Source organism: Physeter macrocephalus, chromosome 11 (genome assembly GCF_002837175.3).
Source record: "Physeter macrocephalus isolate SW-GA chromosome 11, ASM283717v5, whole genome shotgun sequence".
In the NCBI taxonomy this organism is placed as follows: domain Eukaryota; kingdom Metazoa; phylum Chordata; class Mammalia; order Artiodactyla; family Physeteridae; genus Physeter; species Physeter macrocephalus.
The window spans coordinates 15943108-15957143 of record NC_041224.1 but is presented as its reverse complement, the minus strand read 5'-3'; the positions used below and the strand labels follow the sequence as shown (position 1 = coordinate 15957143).

At 38.2% G+C, this 14036-nt stretch overlaps 2 protein-coding genes across 4 annotated transcripts in view; one reads left to right on the top strand and one right to left on the bottom strand.

Moving 5' to 3' along the window:
- Positions 1–2505, bottom strand: part of ENKUR (enkurin, TRPC channel interacting protein) — a 28682-nt gene extending 26177 nt beyond the window's left edge. Inside the window, exon 1 of one of the 3 annotated variants that reach the window (XM_028496263.2) lies at positions 2412–2505. Coding sequence is in view for 1 of the 3 variants with exons in the window: in XM_024129697.2 (XP_023985465.1) it covers positions 1873–1949 (77 nt within the window). In the remaining 2 variants the exon portion in view is untranslated. The other 2 variants (XM_028496264.2, XM_024129697.2) reach the window with 2 other exon arrangements.
- A 73-nt stretch (positions 2506–2578) lies between these two features.
- Positions 2579–13382, top strand: THNSL1 (threonine synthase like 1). The gene is made up of 2 exons (XM_007118771.4): positions 2579–2807; positions 9920–13382. Exon 2 carries the CDS (start codon positions 9968–9970, stop codon positions 12197–12199), a length of 2232 nt encoding a protein of 743 aa, XP_007118833.1. The 5' UTR covers positions 2579–2807; positions 9920–9967; the 3' UTR covers positions 12200–13382.
- The last annotated feature ends 654 nt before the right edge of the window (positions 13383–14036 follow it).

The window sequence follows — 14036 nt, the reverse complement described above, 5'->3', positions numbered from 1 at the left end:
GCTGTCACTCCAACATTGCCCAAGGGCAATGTGATAAACTAATAGGGGTTCAGTAAGTGCTTGCCAAATGAATAAAGATTTTTCCTATAAAATTTCTTGATAAAGTCACCTAGATGCAGTAAAGCTTTTAAATTTACCAAAAAAAACAAAACACCTATTTAATAAACTATCTTAACATTCAAATACAATATTCTATGGAAAATATAATCTGCCAGTGAGTTATACAGAGAAGCTTTATCTTGTACAATATACAGTAATTTTCGACCAAAAGTCCATTCAGCAATAGTTAATTTGAACACTTCTCATAAACTCTGCAACTGTGCCATATCTTAGTTTGAATTCCTATTTCTAATTTCTACTAGATTTTGAGAAGGTAATGAAAAACAAAATAGGTATTGGTTTGGTTAAAAACAGATACTCAGGCTTAAAAATGTAAGGATCTGCCCTGTTGTTGAAGATGTTATGCACCCTAAGTAATTACTAGTAAAGATAATTGATAATTAGATGTGAAAGACCTTAAAGATTATCTAGTTCACTTAGTTTGTTTTACAGATCAGAAAACAAATGAAAATGTATTCATGATCACAAAACCAATTAGTTGCAGAGCCTGTTTTTTTTTGTTTTCTGTTTTTAGCCCAGTGCTCTTGCAATGCGGTTTTGACTTGGATCAGGAAAAAGAGAAAGGTAAAAGCTGCAAAAATCCTAGGAGAAATGAGATTTTCTCTATAAGTTACCTTCTTTTCTCCCCATAGATTTAAGTGAGTGCTAAGTCCCAGGAGACTAACTGGGATGTTTACTGTGTGGTTACCTTTTCGAAATTTGGGGAATTAAAGGGGGTCCTAACACCTTCATGAAAATCTTAACTCAATTACATATTTTTGGGTCTCTATCAATCCACTCTTCCTTCCATCAACTATCAGATAAAGAAAAGACCTTAGAGGGACTTCCCTGGTGGCACAGTGGTTAAGAATCCACCTGCCAATGCAGGGGACATGGGTTCGAGCCTTGGTCCAGGAAGATTCCACACACTGTGGAGCAACTAAGCCCGGGTGCCACAACTAGTGAGTCTGCGCTCTAGAGCCCGCGAGCCACAACTACTGAAGCCCGTGTGCTACAACTACTGAAGCCCATGCGCCTAGAGCCTGTGCTCCGCAACAAGAGAAGCCACCGCAGTGAGAAGCCTGCGCACAGCAGCAAAGAGTAGACCCCGCTCGCTGCAACTAGAGAAACCCTGCATGCGGTAATGAAGACCCAATGCAACCAAAAATAATAAATTTATTTTTTAAAAAAGAATGAAAATGACAATTTGGTTTTAAAAAAAAAAAGACCTTAGAAACTATCTCATCCATTTATTTTGTTTCACCAATCAAAAAACTGAGGCTCAGAAACAAATAGGAATTTATATTTGACAGTACTCTTGGGGAAAAAAATAAGTATTATCCCTTTATAGAGGGAGCAGTAGTGTAGTCAGAAACAAAACAATGAACTCCTAAAACCAAGTTTCAAGTATCCTAACACAGGATAATAAAATTGTGTTTTTCTCTTTTCAACAATAAGAAATTTCAGGCTATGTTGTATGCCACATCATACACGAACAATTAAATTACAAACAATCACACACGTATTAAAAGGAGGCTAACATAAGAAAACGGCCCTCTCCCAACACCAGGCCGACCTCTCTGTGAATTGTGAGATGCTAAATACTTATATTTTGCAAACTCTTCTTTAAGAAGTTGTCATCCAAGGCTACTTCATTGAGACAAAAATACACGTTATCTCGTTTTGAAAGTGATATGATGCTTATTTAATCCTGAAATGGAACAGTAATTCCCCATTCTTGTTTCAAGTGGTAATGTTTGCTTACCCACATACCTAGGAGGCGGGGGAGGCTCCTTCCAGTCACCGGGTATGAGGTTATAAACGCTCTCAGAAGAGCACGATGGATCCATGGCCACCAAATGAGTCCTTAAAACTACTCAGCTTTTTTCTCATTATACCAATATCTCCATCCCTTTCTTCATCGCTTCCCCTTTCCTCTCCTACTCTCTTGCGTTCTCAAGGAACTAAGGCTTCTCTCTTTCACACAATTCCCCTTTGGCCTCTTCTTAGCTGTCCTCTCTTGAGAAGAAAATAAAATATCTCTTCTATTACTCTTGGAATCACTTAGCGTTGTTGACGGCGCGACTGCCCTGGAAACAGTTACTAGGCAACGGGAAAGTGGAAGGTGGCCCTGCAAACTACCTTTCCTCTCTTCTCTTCCCTCTTTCTGCAGCTCCTTTTCTCTCAGAGAAGTTCAACCTGAAAACCACTGTTTATATGTACCTTTGGGAGTAAAGGGGTGAAGAGTGGCGTCCCCTTAAAATGTTGCTCTTTCCTGTTTCTGTATATTTGGAGAAAAAGATAAATTTTACCAGAGACACGTGCGGCATCGAAGCTGGCGTGCAGGCGTCACACAATAACATTCTCGTGCGTAGGTGCCAACCCGGTGGGGGCGGGGCGAGCGCCTGAGGCCACGCTGACGCACGTCCGACGTCGGGAGCGGGACGAGGGAGGGAGGAGCCCGAGGAGGGGAGCCGGCTCAGGTGGGTGGAGCGCTGGGCTGCTCCGGTCGTGGGCGTGGCGCGAGGACGCGGAGGCCGACCTCGGCGCAGGCGCAAAGGCCGCTGTGCGGAAGCTGGGTGGGCCTAGCGAGGCCTGGGCGGTCTCCCGAGGTGTGGGGTTGCGGCCCGAGGCGGCACTGGCGGCTCCCGGAGACGCTCCTTCCCATTTCCTTTCCTTTCCCCCGTCTTCTCAGTGTGATTTTCTTGGTGAGTTATTTGAGGAGAAAGGAAAACTGTAGAAACCAGTCCGTTCCCATCGCATGCCTTTCCCGCTCCGTGCCTTCCGCTTTTCGCTGCTCGGCGGTGATCTCAGCGCTCTGTCCGCGCCCGCCTTCCCGGCTGCTTAGGTCCCGGGCTCAGCCCTGCCGCCACCTGTGCGGGCGCGCCCGCGCCCCGCCGTCCTCCCGGTTCACCTGTCGCGGCCCGTCCTCCCCCGGGCCACCTGCCTCCCTTTCTCCTGCACCTCGCCCCTTCTCCGCCAGTTTACCTCTTGATCGGGCCCCTCCTCTTAGGTCTTTGTTTTTTAAACGAGAAGCCTAAACCTGAAGGAGAAGCCTTTTAAACGGGCCCTTGAGTTGTTGCCCTTTTTATTTTTTTGGTGTCCCTTTTTGAAAACGATCTTAGAAGAGGTTTTATTCCGTTTGAACCATTTGGTCTTCCGTGAACCTACTTATTCGCATATGACTGCTGAAGGAAGCTCACCATCCCGAGGCTTTGAAAGACATTTTGGCAATATGGTTCTGAACCAACCTTATAGAGGCCACTCTGCCCGAAGGGACTAAGGATGCTCCAAGATAAGAGAAGGCCAGTTTTGGTCATCTCACTGCCAGGGTGCTCGGTGGAGGGATTAAAACAGCCTGGTGGCTTGGTTAACTTGAAAGGGTTTGCTGAGGGCTTCCCTGGTGGCGCAGTGGTTGAGGGTCCCCCTGCCGATGCAGGGGACACGGGTTCGTGCCCCGGTCCGGGAGGATCCCACGTGCCGCGAAGCGGCTGGGCCCGTGAGCCATGGCGGCTGAGCCTGCGCGTCCGGAGCCTGTGCTCCGCAACGGGAGAGGCCCCAGCCGTGAGAGGCCCGCATACCACACACACACAAAAAAAGGGTTTGTTGAATGTGTGGGTCCTTATCATCTTGGGCTCTTAGTGAATTTCATTAGACAAGAATAAATTTAGTTTTTTCTTATCCAGTTGGTCAGGTTTTTATTTTTTATCCCAGGCGTTTAACAAACATTTTATTTCAGATGATTGGCACCTTGTGGGTGATGCTGCTGTTCTTCACATCGGATTTTCTGTTTTGAAACAAAATAGTTTATATGTATATGCCACTTTGCCCTTTTCCTTTCCACTTTGAGTATTTTACGTTTTTGGGTTTTTTGCTTAGCATGTATAGAGAAGAATAATGTTCTCTATACATGCTAAGATTTGAACTAAGGACTCAGAATGATAATACCGTTAAGCCAAGTGGACAGTCATTGGCCAAAGTTTATAAACTTTCTAATTAGAAGGAACGCTTTAGGACTGTTTATGTGAATCAGTTCCTAAAAGAGCCAATAAAGGCAAAGCATGATTTCTTCGATTAGTAAGCACCCACTGGCTTTAGCTAGTCTTGATTTTCTGCTGTTACTGAATACAGTAATTTCACTGATGTCAGTATATTTATTATGGTTTTAAAAATACTAAACAGAATTTAAGGTCTCAATGTAGTGTATTCAGTGCACCGTCTTAATGAAGTTGTTAAATCATTTGGAAAGGAACTTTTTTTCCTTTAGATACTTGGTCTGTAATTCTTCTTGCCTTTTGAAAGTATGTTTACAAAGAATGCATTTCTGATTTTTATAATTCCCTCAAAATGGCAGTCCTGTTCAAGGAAATGCCTATGTTCAGTATGTCCACAGAGAATTAGTATTGGTGTACCATCAGAGGTCGTGAACTTTTTCTGTAAAGGGCTAGATAATAAATATTTTAGGCCTTTGCAGCCCAGATGGATCCTTTAGAAACTACTCAGCTCTACCATTATAGCTCAAAAGCAGCCAAAGACAATACTTAACAAATGAAAAAAATGAATGAGCAAAGCTTTGTTCCCATGAAACTTAATTTACAAAAATAGGGGTGGGCCTGTGGGTTGGCCTGTGGGTTGTAGTTTGCACAGACCCCTTATATGAATGAATGGTTGTACATACAAATTAGTTTTTTTCGCTAAGTATTATTTTAATCTACTTAAATGAATAAAATGGGCAGAGTTGGGAATATAAATAGGACAATTGGGAGGAAAATAAACCCTTTCTAAAGACATATTCTTTACAATATTTTTCTTAGTTCTAGAATTGCAAAGGGTACTTACAGAGGCTTTTGAATTAGATACGCAAGACCTAAAAGAGAATATCTAACAGCATAAGACTACCAACAGGAAAGGCTTAGTCAGCTTGATTCTAAGATAAAGGCAAAGATGAGTGGTGAACTTGGAAAATGCTTTGATTGTAAGACCCCTGTGATTACCACATGGCACTGAAGTGTGGTCCTTCCTCCTCCCTGTTTCTGTCAGCTGACTGACTGAAGGCTTGTTAACAGGATTTTTACTTAGTACCAGAAGCAGCAAAGCTTCTAACCTTCTGCTGGTTAGTTTATATCCTAATATATTTGCATTTTTTTCGTATTACTTATGGGAAAACAATTTATTGTAAAAATGCAGTAATTTTTAAAGAATTTTTTAAAAACCTTAGAATGTGTTTCTTCATAAAATAGTGGACTAGATTTAGTCATCCTTAGAAATTTAAATAGAGATTGTATTAAAACAGGATGACAAGTATAATCATGGCATAAATATTTTCAAAAGTTCATTGAACTGTAGCCAGTTCTCATCATGAAATAATTTTTGAAGTGCTATGTCTTATGTTTTATTTTGGGAGAGTAATAGCAAATATTTTAAATGGGTAACAAATGCCAAATCATTTTCACTAAATAGATTTTGACAATTTCCCAGAAGTATTCTAGGTAATTTTATAATGGAATTGAAAATTTCTGGACTATTTTGGAAGTAAAAATTGATAATGGGTTTAATATGGTTTTGTCTGATTATCAATCATCTAGTGGTAAATGTAGGAAAATATCACTGTAAATAGTTTCCTGAAAATTAATATGTACTTCTATTTTAAAAGTGTATAACCTTGTTATCATTCTTAGGAAATAATTTAAAAACCTTTTAAAAAGTGGTTTCTGTACTTTTTTTCCTTGAATTCTTCAGTTTTGATCAGCTTGCCACAGTAAAATTGTTAAATTTCATACTTCGAGGTCACACAGCACTTAAATTAATATGTACATGTGGACATTGTTTTTGTTTTTTAATGTTCTTGCTGTGATACTGACACATCACTGCCTTTCCATTTATCTATTTGAATGGCAAGTGTCTTTCATGTCAAAAAAGTGTCCATTGGAACTAGTGGATCAAAAAACTCCACTGTAAGTGATAAGAAAACCTATTTAAAAATTATTAATGTATAATGGAGTGGTATATATCTCCTATCCCCTGAGAAATTAGAGAGTTTACTAAAATATTTTTTGTGTAGAACTTGGCTCTACAAAAAATATTTGAGAACATCAATGATTCAGTAAAACCTGAGTACTTAATGATCAAGAGATTTAGTCTTTAAGTACTGTTTTTGTTTCTTGACTCTTATGTGATTGCCTTGCATTTAATTTGAAATAGTTTTGTTCTTTGGCTGAAGAAAAATTGCCTATTCATAACCCCTGTACTGAAAAACGTATTAAAATATAAGTAAATGAAAAAGTCTAATAGCATGGTTTGAATCATAAAGGAAAATGATATGCAGTTGGTCCTCACTTTTCACAAGTTCTATATTTGTGAATTCTACTTGCTAAAATTTATTTATAACCCAAAATTAATACTTGTAGCACTTTTGCAGTCATTCATGGTCACGTGCACAGTGGTGAAAAATTTGAGTCACGAGATATGTATTCCAAGCTGGAGTTAAACAAGGTGATGCTCTGCCTTCTTGTTTCAGTTCCTACTATAAACAAGTGTCTTTTTTGAATTCTATTTAAGGGCCACATTTTTTGCATTTTTGTGCTTCTAGCTGGTGATTTTGCTGGTTAAAATGGCCCCCAAGCAGAGCGCTGCAATGCTGCTCGTGTTCCTAAGGCACCAAGGCCACGATGTCCCTTACAGAGAAAATGTGTGTGTTAGATAAGTTTCCTTCAGTTGTGTGTTAAAGGCTGAGTTCAATGGTAGTGAATCACTATGTATGTATATTAAATAAGATGTCTTTAAGCAGAAACACACATAAAACATTACGTATTGATCGGTTGGCAAAAATGTTGTGACGAGAGGCTCACAGGCACCTAACCTTGTATTTCCCCTAGGAGCAATGGTTCAATATTCACTAATTCATATTCATGGTGACGTGATAAAACATAACTACCATGCATAATGAAAATTGACTATATTACCTCTTAAGTACAAATGCAGTTTCCAGATAAAACTTACATGCTGTGGGCATTATTCCATCTTCTCTTGTCTTTTGGTTTGCTTACAGTGGATGCTGAAACCCTAAAATGAGTTTGTGGCTAAATGTTACAAAATTTAGTATGTAGCTTCTTTAATTTTCTTTAAAAATGATAATGTTAGAGCACTTAATACTTGCCTTCTGCTAGCTTCAGGAAGATTTTTATGGTGAAGTAATATTGATACAGAATTAATAAGTTGAACTGTCACAATTTTCTACTTTGAATTCATATAAAACAAAGGAAGAATAAGGTTACGAAAGATGAGGTGAAGTTAACATGCATGATGTTTGTGTTACAGTTTCTACTTTTAATGGAGTTGATGTTAAGCACTGTAGCAACCAACATAAAGTGGAAAAGATCAGATAAAAGATTTAATGCCCATAAAACAAACCAGCTACTCAGGTAATACACAATTATTACCAATATAGACCTCAGAAAGTTATGCACTGGGAACTAAAAAAGAAGAAACTCTGTGATGTTATAAGCAAAAGCCACCTGAATAGGAGGTTAATCAGGCTGTTTTATACAGTGTGTATAAAATAATGTGTTATAACACAAAATAATGTGTTAAAGAAGAGTTCCAGTATAAAAGTAGTTTATTAAAAGAAATTGCTGATAGGGTTCAAGTGTACAGTTCTCTGATCCTTCGTTTGTTTCAGGGAAAGGAATAGACTGTGCTTGACAAAAAACAGTTCTTGATTCATGGATGAGTACCCCTGTTTTCTCTGAAGGTTTATAAACAATCCAAACCATAAAAAAATATGCCTAGCTTTGTGCCTAGATATTCTGATTCAATTTATATGTTTTTAGTCTATTGTCATTGAGTGACAGTGGTTAATATTACTATATAAATGGTCTTATGTGCCAGCCACCATGCTATGTGCTTTAAATTTATTATAAAATCATTTAAATAGCCAAGAGGTACCCATATGTGGCAGACACTTTGCGCTTTTTACAGGAGATGATATTGCATCTAAATCATGTAGTGATTCAGATGGATAAAACAACCTAAAAGAGTAATTCAGATACTCATTTCATAGCTTCAGTCCACTGATCACTAAACATACAGTTAAATCATTGAAAGTTTTAGGTGTCGTGTGAAAGATTTATATTTATCATTTGGTTATGTTGTCTTGTATATTGCTTTGTGGCAGAAATTCGGTACTGTCTAGTAAAACTTTTTTTTTTTTTTAGTAAAATTCTTTTTTATCATAAGATGCATGTATTGGAAAAAAGACAGTATTTTAATCTTTTAATAATAGTTTTAGGGAACCATGAAAAGGGTCAGTTTATTATTTTTCTATACTTAAAAAATTTCAGATGGACATTTTAACAATAGACTGTGTGGAATTTTATGATACTGTTATGATTAACTTGAAATTTTTTCCCTTATAGAGTCCACTTTTTGCAAAGATGGCTTTGCCTCAGCATCCACAAACTCTTCACCTAAGATTGGTTCCTGTGTGTCATATGTTTACAAGTCAGTGGGAGTTAGCACATACAAGCTGAAAAGCCAAATAAGGAAATGTATTCCTTCTCTTTAAAGTTCTAATTTAAGTTAAATTCAGCGTTAGCTTAAAATAGTTTAAATGTTTTATTAGAGAATAGTTTGAGTAGCATAGATGATCAGAGTGGTAAATGACTGAAAGTTTTCAGAACATGTCTAAACATACGATCTGACATTTAATGTGGCTTAGTTGCATATTGGTTCTACCACAGAACACGTGAAAAGCCCCACTACATGTCTGTAAAGTTACTTTAGTCAATTTAAATAAACATTGCAGCAGTTATTAAATGGTGCTTTACATATGACTAAAAATTTGACTTGTCTTGCAAACATTTGTGTTTTAATGGTGAGTATATTTCCAAAGACAGGGATTTGACCGGTATGGGGAATGACAGAGCTTCTCTGGATGCCAGAATAAGTTGGTCCTCTTATCATTGGAAACATTCCTGAGTTTTTTTGCTATCACTCTGGAGTCTGGAATTTGAGTTAAGTCTCTCCATTGATGATGTTTATAGGACAGAAATTAAAGTGATGGTCCCATGCAGAGAAGGTTATAGATATGTAGCCTTTGACTTTGCTGCTGATCATCAATTTTTCTTAAGTATTTGCATAATGTTATATCTTTCACTAGCTTTTTTTAAGGCCTTCAACATGAAAAATATGTAAGAATGATTCTTAACAGTATGCATGTAAAAGGCATGTAAGAAAGAAAATGTCATACCTTTGCCCTATAGTTTGGAAAATTATTTAAGCATCTTATTTATTTATTTTTATAAGTAAATATTTTATTCTGGTTTCTTGTGAACTCTTTGACTAAGAAGTTTATGAGTAACATGATAATCTATCAACATTTTCATATAACTAAAGAGAAATTAAATATAAAGAGTATTCAGCTTTTTGAATTGCAAGTAAATAGCATTCCAACTCCAAATAATCCTTATTTACATGGGTTATAAGCCATGAGACAATTTTCATTATAGGAAAATAAATAGTAATTTGATTTAGTATCGTTTTGAAAAAGCAGCTATGATATGGCATTTTCTGAATAAAGTGTTGCTCATAGTTACAAATTGTTAAAGTTTTGATTACTCAGTGTCTTGAGACTTGAAAAGATTGTTAAAAGGATAATATGAGATAAATGAGAATTTGAGTTCAAATGCTTTTTAAAATATCCCATAAATATGGAAGAATTTTAAACAGTTTATGTACTGTGGGCATGGTTATACTTAATCCTATTGGAATAGTCTTTTGAAATTAGTAACCAAATGTCTTTGTTTGTTTTTATGTTTGAAAGGGCCAAAGCCAGTTTTTAGGTTGGCCTGCACAGAAAACTGAAAAGAGAATGCTCCACTTTAACCGATGTCAGCATCTGAAACAAGTAACTCAGAAATGCTTTTCTAGTACACATATGAAAACGGATAAACATGCACAGCTATTTCTTTCAAGAACCTTTGCACTTGCAGAATTAAGGAAGTCATGGCACTCAATCTGCTCTCTTGTTGGAGACAAAAATATCATCCTGATGGGACCACCCGGTGCTGGGAAAACAACAGTAGGCAGAATAATAGGTCAGAAACTAGGTTGTTGTGTCATAGATGTGGATGATGATATCCTTGAAAAAACCTGGAATATGAGTGTGTCTGAAAAATTGCAGGATGTTGGTAATGAGCAATTTTTAGAAGAGGAAGGAAAAGCTGTGTTAAACTTCTCTGCATCTGGAAGTGTGATTTCCCTTACTGGGTCCAATCCAATTCATGATGCTAGCATGCGGCATCTGAAGAAAAATGGAATAATTGTTTATCTGGATGTACCTCCGATAGATATAGTTAGTCGTCTAAAATTAATGAAAATAGATAGGATTGTAGGTCAGAATTCTGGAACATCTATGAAAGACTTACTGAAGTTTAGAAGACAGTATTATAAGAAGTGGTACGATACTCGTGTTTTATGTGAAAATGGGGCTTCCCCGGAGGAGGTAGCTGACAAAGTGCTGAATGCAGTTAAAAGATACCAAGATGTGGACTCAGAAACGTTCATTTCCACAAGACACATTTGGCCTAAAGACTGTGAACAGAAAGTGCCAACAAAATTCTTTAGTGAAGCTGTGACTGAGGGGTTGGCTCCTGATGGTGGACTTTTTGTTCCTGAGAAAGAGTTTCCAAAATTAAACTGTGGGGAGTGGAAAAGCCTCGTAGGAGCAACGTACATAGAAAGAGCACAAATACTCTTGGAAAAATGTATACATCCTGCTGACATACCTGCTTCCAGGTTGGGAGAAATGATTGAAACTGCTTATGGGGAAAACTTTGCCTGCTCAAAAATTGCCCCTGTCAGGCACCTGTCAGGCAACCAGTTCATCCTGGAGTTGTTCCATGGACCAACGGGATCATTTAAAGATTTGTCTTTACAGCTCATGCCCCATCTTTTTGCACACTGTATTCCACCAAGTTGTAATTACGTGATACTTGTGGCCACCTCAGGAGACACCGGGAGTGCAGTCTTAAATGGCTTTAGTCGTCTTAGTAAGAATGACAAGCAAAGAATAGCTGTGGCCACGTTTTTTCCTGAGGATGGAGTAAGTGATTTTCAGAAAGCACACATAATCGGCAGTCAGAGCGAAAATGGACGGGCAGTAGGTGTCAAGTCAGATTTTGATTTTTGCCAGACATCTATAAAAAGGATTTTTCAAGATTCTGATTTTACTGGCTTTCTTACTGTGGAATATGGAACAGTCTTAAGTTCAGCTAATTCCATAAACTGGGGCCGACTGCTTCCCCAGGTAGTTTATCATGCTTCTGCATACCTTGATCTCGTTAGCCAAGGATTTATTTCTTTTGGATGCCCAGTCGATGTGTGTATTCCCACAGGAAACTTTGGTAACATTTTAGCAGCAGTGTATGCCAAAACCATGGGAATCCCTATTCGAAAATTTATTTGTGCTTCTAATCAGAACCATGTTTTGACTGATTTTATAAAAACAGGACATTATGATCTAAGGGAAAGAAAATTAGCACAAACCTTTTCACCAGCAATTGATATTCTCAAATCTTCAAACCTGGAGCGACATTTACACTTGATGGCTAATAAAGATGGACAATTAATGACAAGATTATTTAATCAATTAGAAGAGCAGCATCACTTCCAGATAGAAAAGATTCTAGTTGAGAAAGTTCAGCAGGATTTTGTAGCTGACTGGTGCTCTGAGGGAGAGTGCCTAGCAGCTATTCACTCTACCTACAATACTTGCGGGTATATTTTGGATCCACACACTGCTGTTGCAAAAGTAGTTGCAGACAGAATGCAAGATAAAACCTGCCCAGTGATCATCTCATCTACAGCTCATTACTCAAAGTTTGCACCTGCTATCATGCAGGCTTTAAAGATCAAGGAAATCAGTCAGACTTCATCAAGTCAGGTTTATTTACTGAGTTCATACAATGCATTACCTCCACCTCATGAGGCTTTATTAGAGAGAACAAAACAGCAAGGGAAGACGGAGTGCCAGGTCTGTGCAGCTGATGTGAATGTCCTGAAGAGTCACGTGGAAAAACTAGCACAAAATCACTTCATATAGAAGTTTTCTGAGTTAAAAAAAAATGTTCTGGTGATAAGCATGCAATAATAGATCACAAAAGTTGATTTGGAATACAAATAACATTTTGTTTTTTATGTAAATATGTATGTCTATATGTAGATGTTATCTTTCAGAATTTCAATAGCCTAATCTCTAGATCTGAACATTATACCTACACATGCTCCTTGGATCCTTAATCTGGAAGTGACAGAAAGGTAGCAAAGTGCACAGACCCTTGTGCTGTGCTTTGCACTCATGAGGGATATATCAGTTTCTACTCCCTCACCCCCACTTTTAAGCAGACCAAAATGTCTGGTATTCAATCTGGCAATTAAAATATTTAAGCATAGTTGTTACGTAGTACATCTGTAACCGTTACCATTTCTCTATTGAATAGAAAGATAATTTACCACTCTAATGGTTAACTTCTGTGGAGGAAGTAGCAAGCTCATCTATTAAGAAAGGGCTAGGGCTTCCCTGGTGGCGCAGTGGTTGCGCGTCCACCTGCCGATGCAGGGGAACCGGGTTCGCGTCCCGGTCTGGGAGGATCCCACATGCCGCGGAGCGGCTGGGCCCGTGAGCCATGGCCGCTGAGCCTGTGCGTCCGGAGCCTGTGCTCCGCAACGGGAGAGGCCACAACAGTGTGAGGCCCGCGTACCACAAAAAAAAAAAAAAAGAAAGAAAGGGCTAGTAGTGTTTTTGACTCTTCATTTCGGACTTGTAATTAATTATGTCTATTCTACGCCACCCAGATTAGATAAGTGCTGTGGCCTTCACTCCCCTTTGGATATGTATAGTTAAGGTGATGTAGTTTGAAAATCAAGACACAAGATTTAAATCCACGATGTAATAATCAACAGAACTACTTAGCAGTGGATACAGAAATAAAATTATGTATCTATTTCAAGAGAAAAGCTTTCCAGAATTCAGAGTATTTGAATAGTCTTCATGGAAGTATGTTTCTAGTTCTACCAGTTGTCCTGTATTATTTGGACTCCATTCCTATATAATTTGTCTGTTGTCTCTCTTTTCAATGAACATTGTCTTTGTTGGTAACTAAAATCACATACAATTGATGCACATATTTAGTTTTTCCTTCTTTGTAGTAACAATACATTATAAACGTGATTTACATTTGTGAATTTCCTGGATGTTTTATTTCTGAATTAAAGATTATCAGTGAAAGGACCTGTTAGTGTAATGGACTACTCTCAACCACAAGATGGCATTCCTAACATAATTTGTCTTGCTGATAACATTCTGCTTCATTTTCTGGGAGACCTACCTCCATAAAGAAACATATTACAAGTTGTCAAGAAAAAATTGTAATCGTTCAATGAGCAGAAACAATCTGTTTAAAAAATTTAAAAATTAAACTAATTATGTTAACTTTAGATCTATGGCTTCTAAAACGTACATTTTAAAACCAAAACTTGGAAACCAAGAGCCATTACAAGAAAATAATGGAAGATTCAAAGTTTACTTATTCACATAGATCTTAGTTATTTTATCATTTGCTTTTAAGGATATTCGTTTCAGTAAATGATATGTTTAGAAAACGCATGTAAAATTTCCTGTGTGTATGAGAATGCACTATTTTTTTGAAAGTGGGAGGGACAGTGTTTAAAAAAAAATGACATGGGGCTTCCCTGGTGGCGCACTGGTTAAGAATCCGCCTGCCAATGCAGGGGACACAGGTTCGAGCCCTGGTCCGGGAAGATCCCACATGCTGCGGAGCAACTAAGCCCGTACGCCACAACTACTGAGCCTGCGTTCTAGAGCCCGCGAGCCACAACTACTGAGCCTGCGAGCCACAACTGCTGAAGCCCGCGCGCCT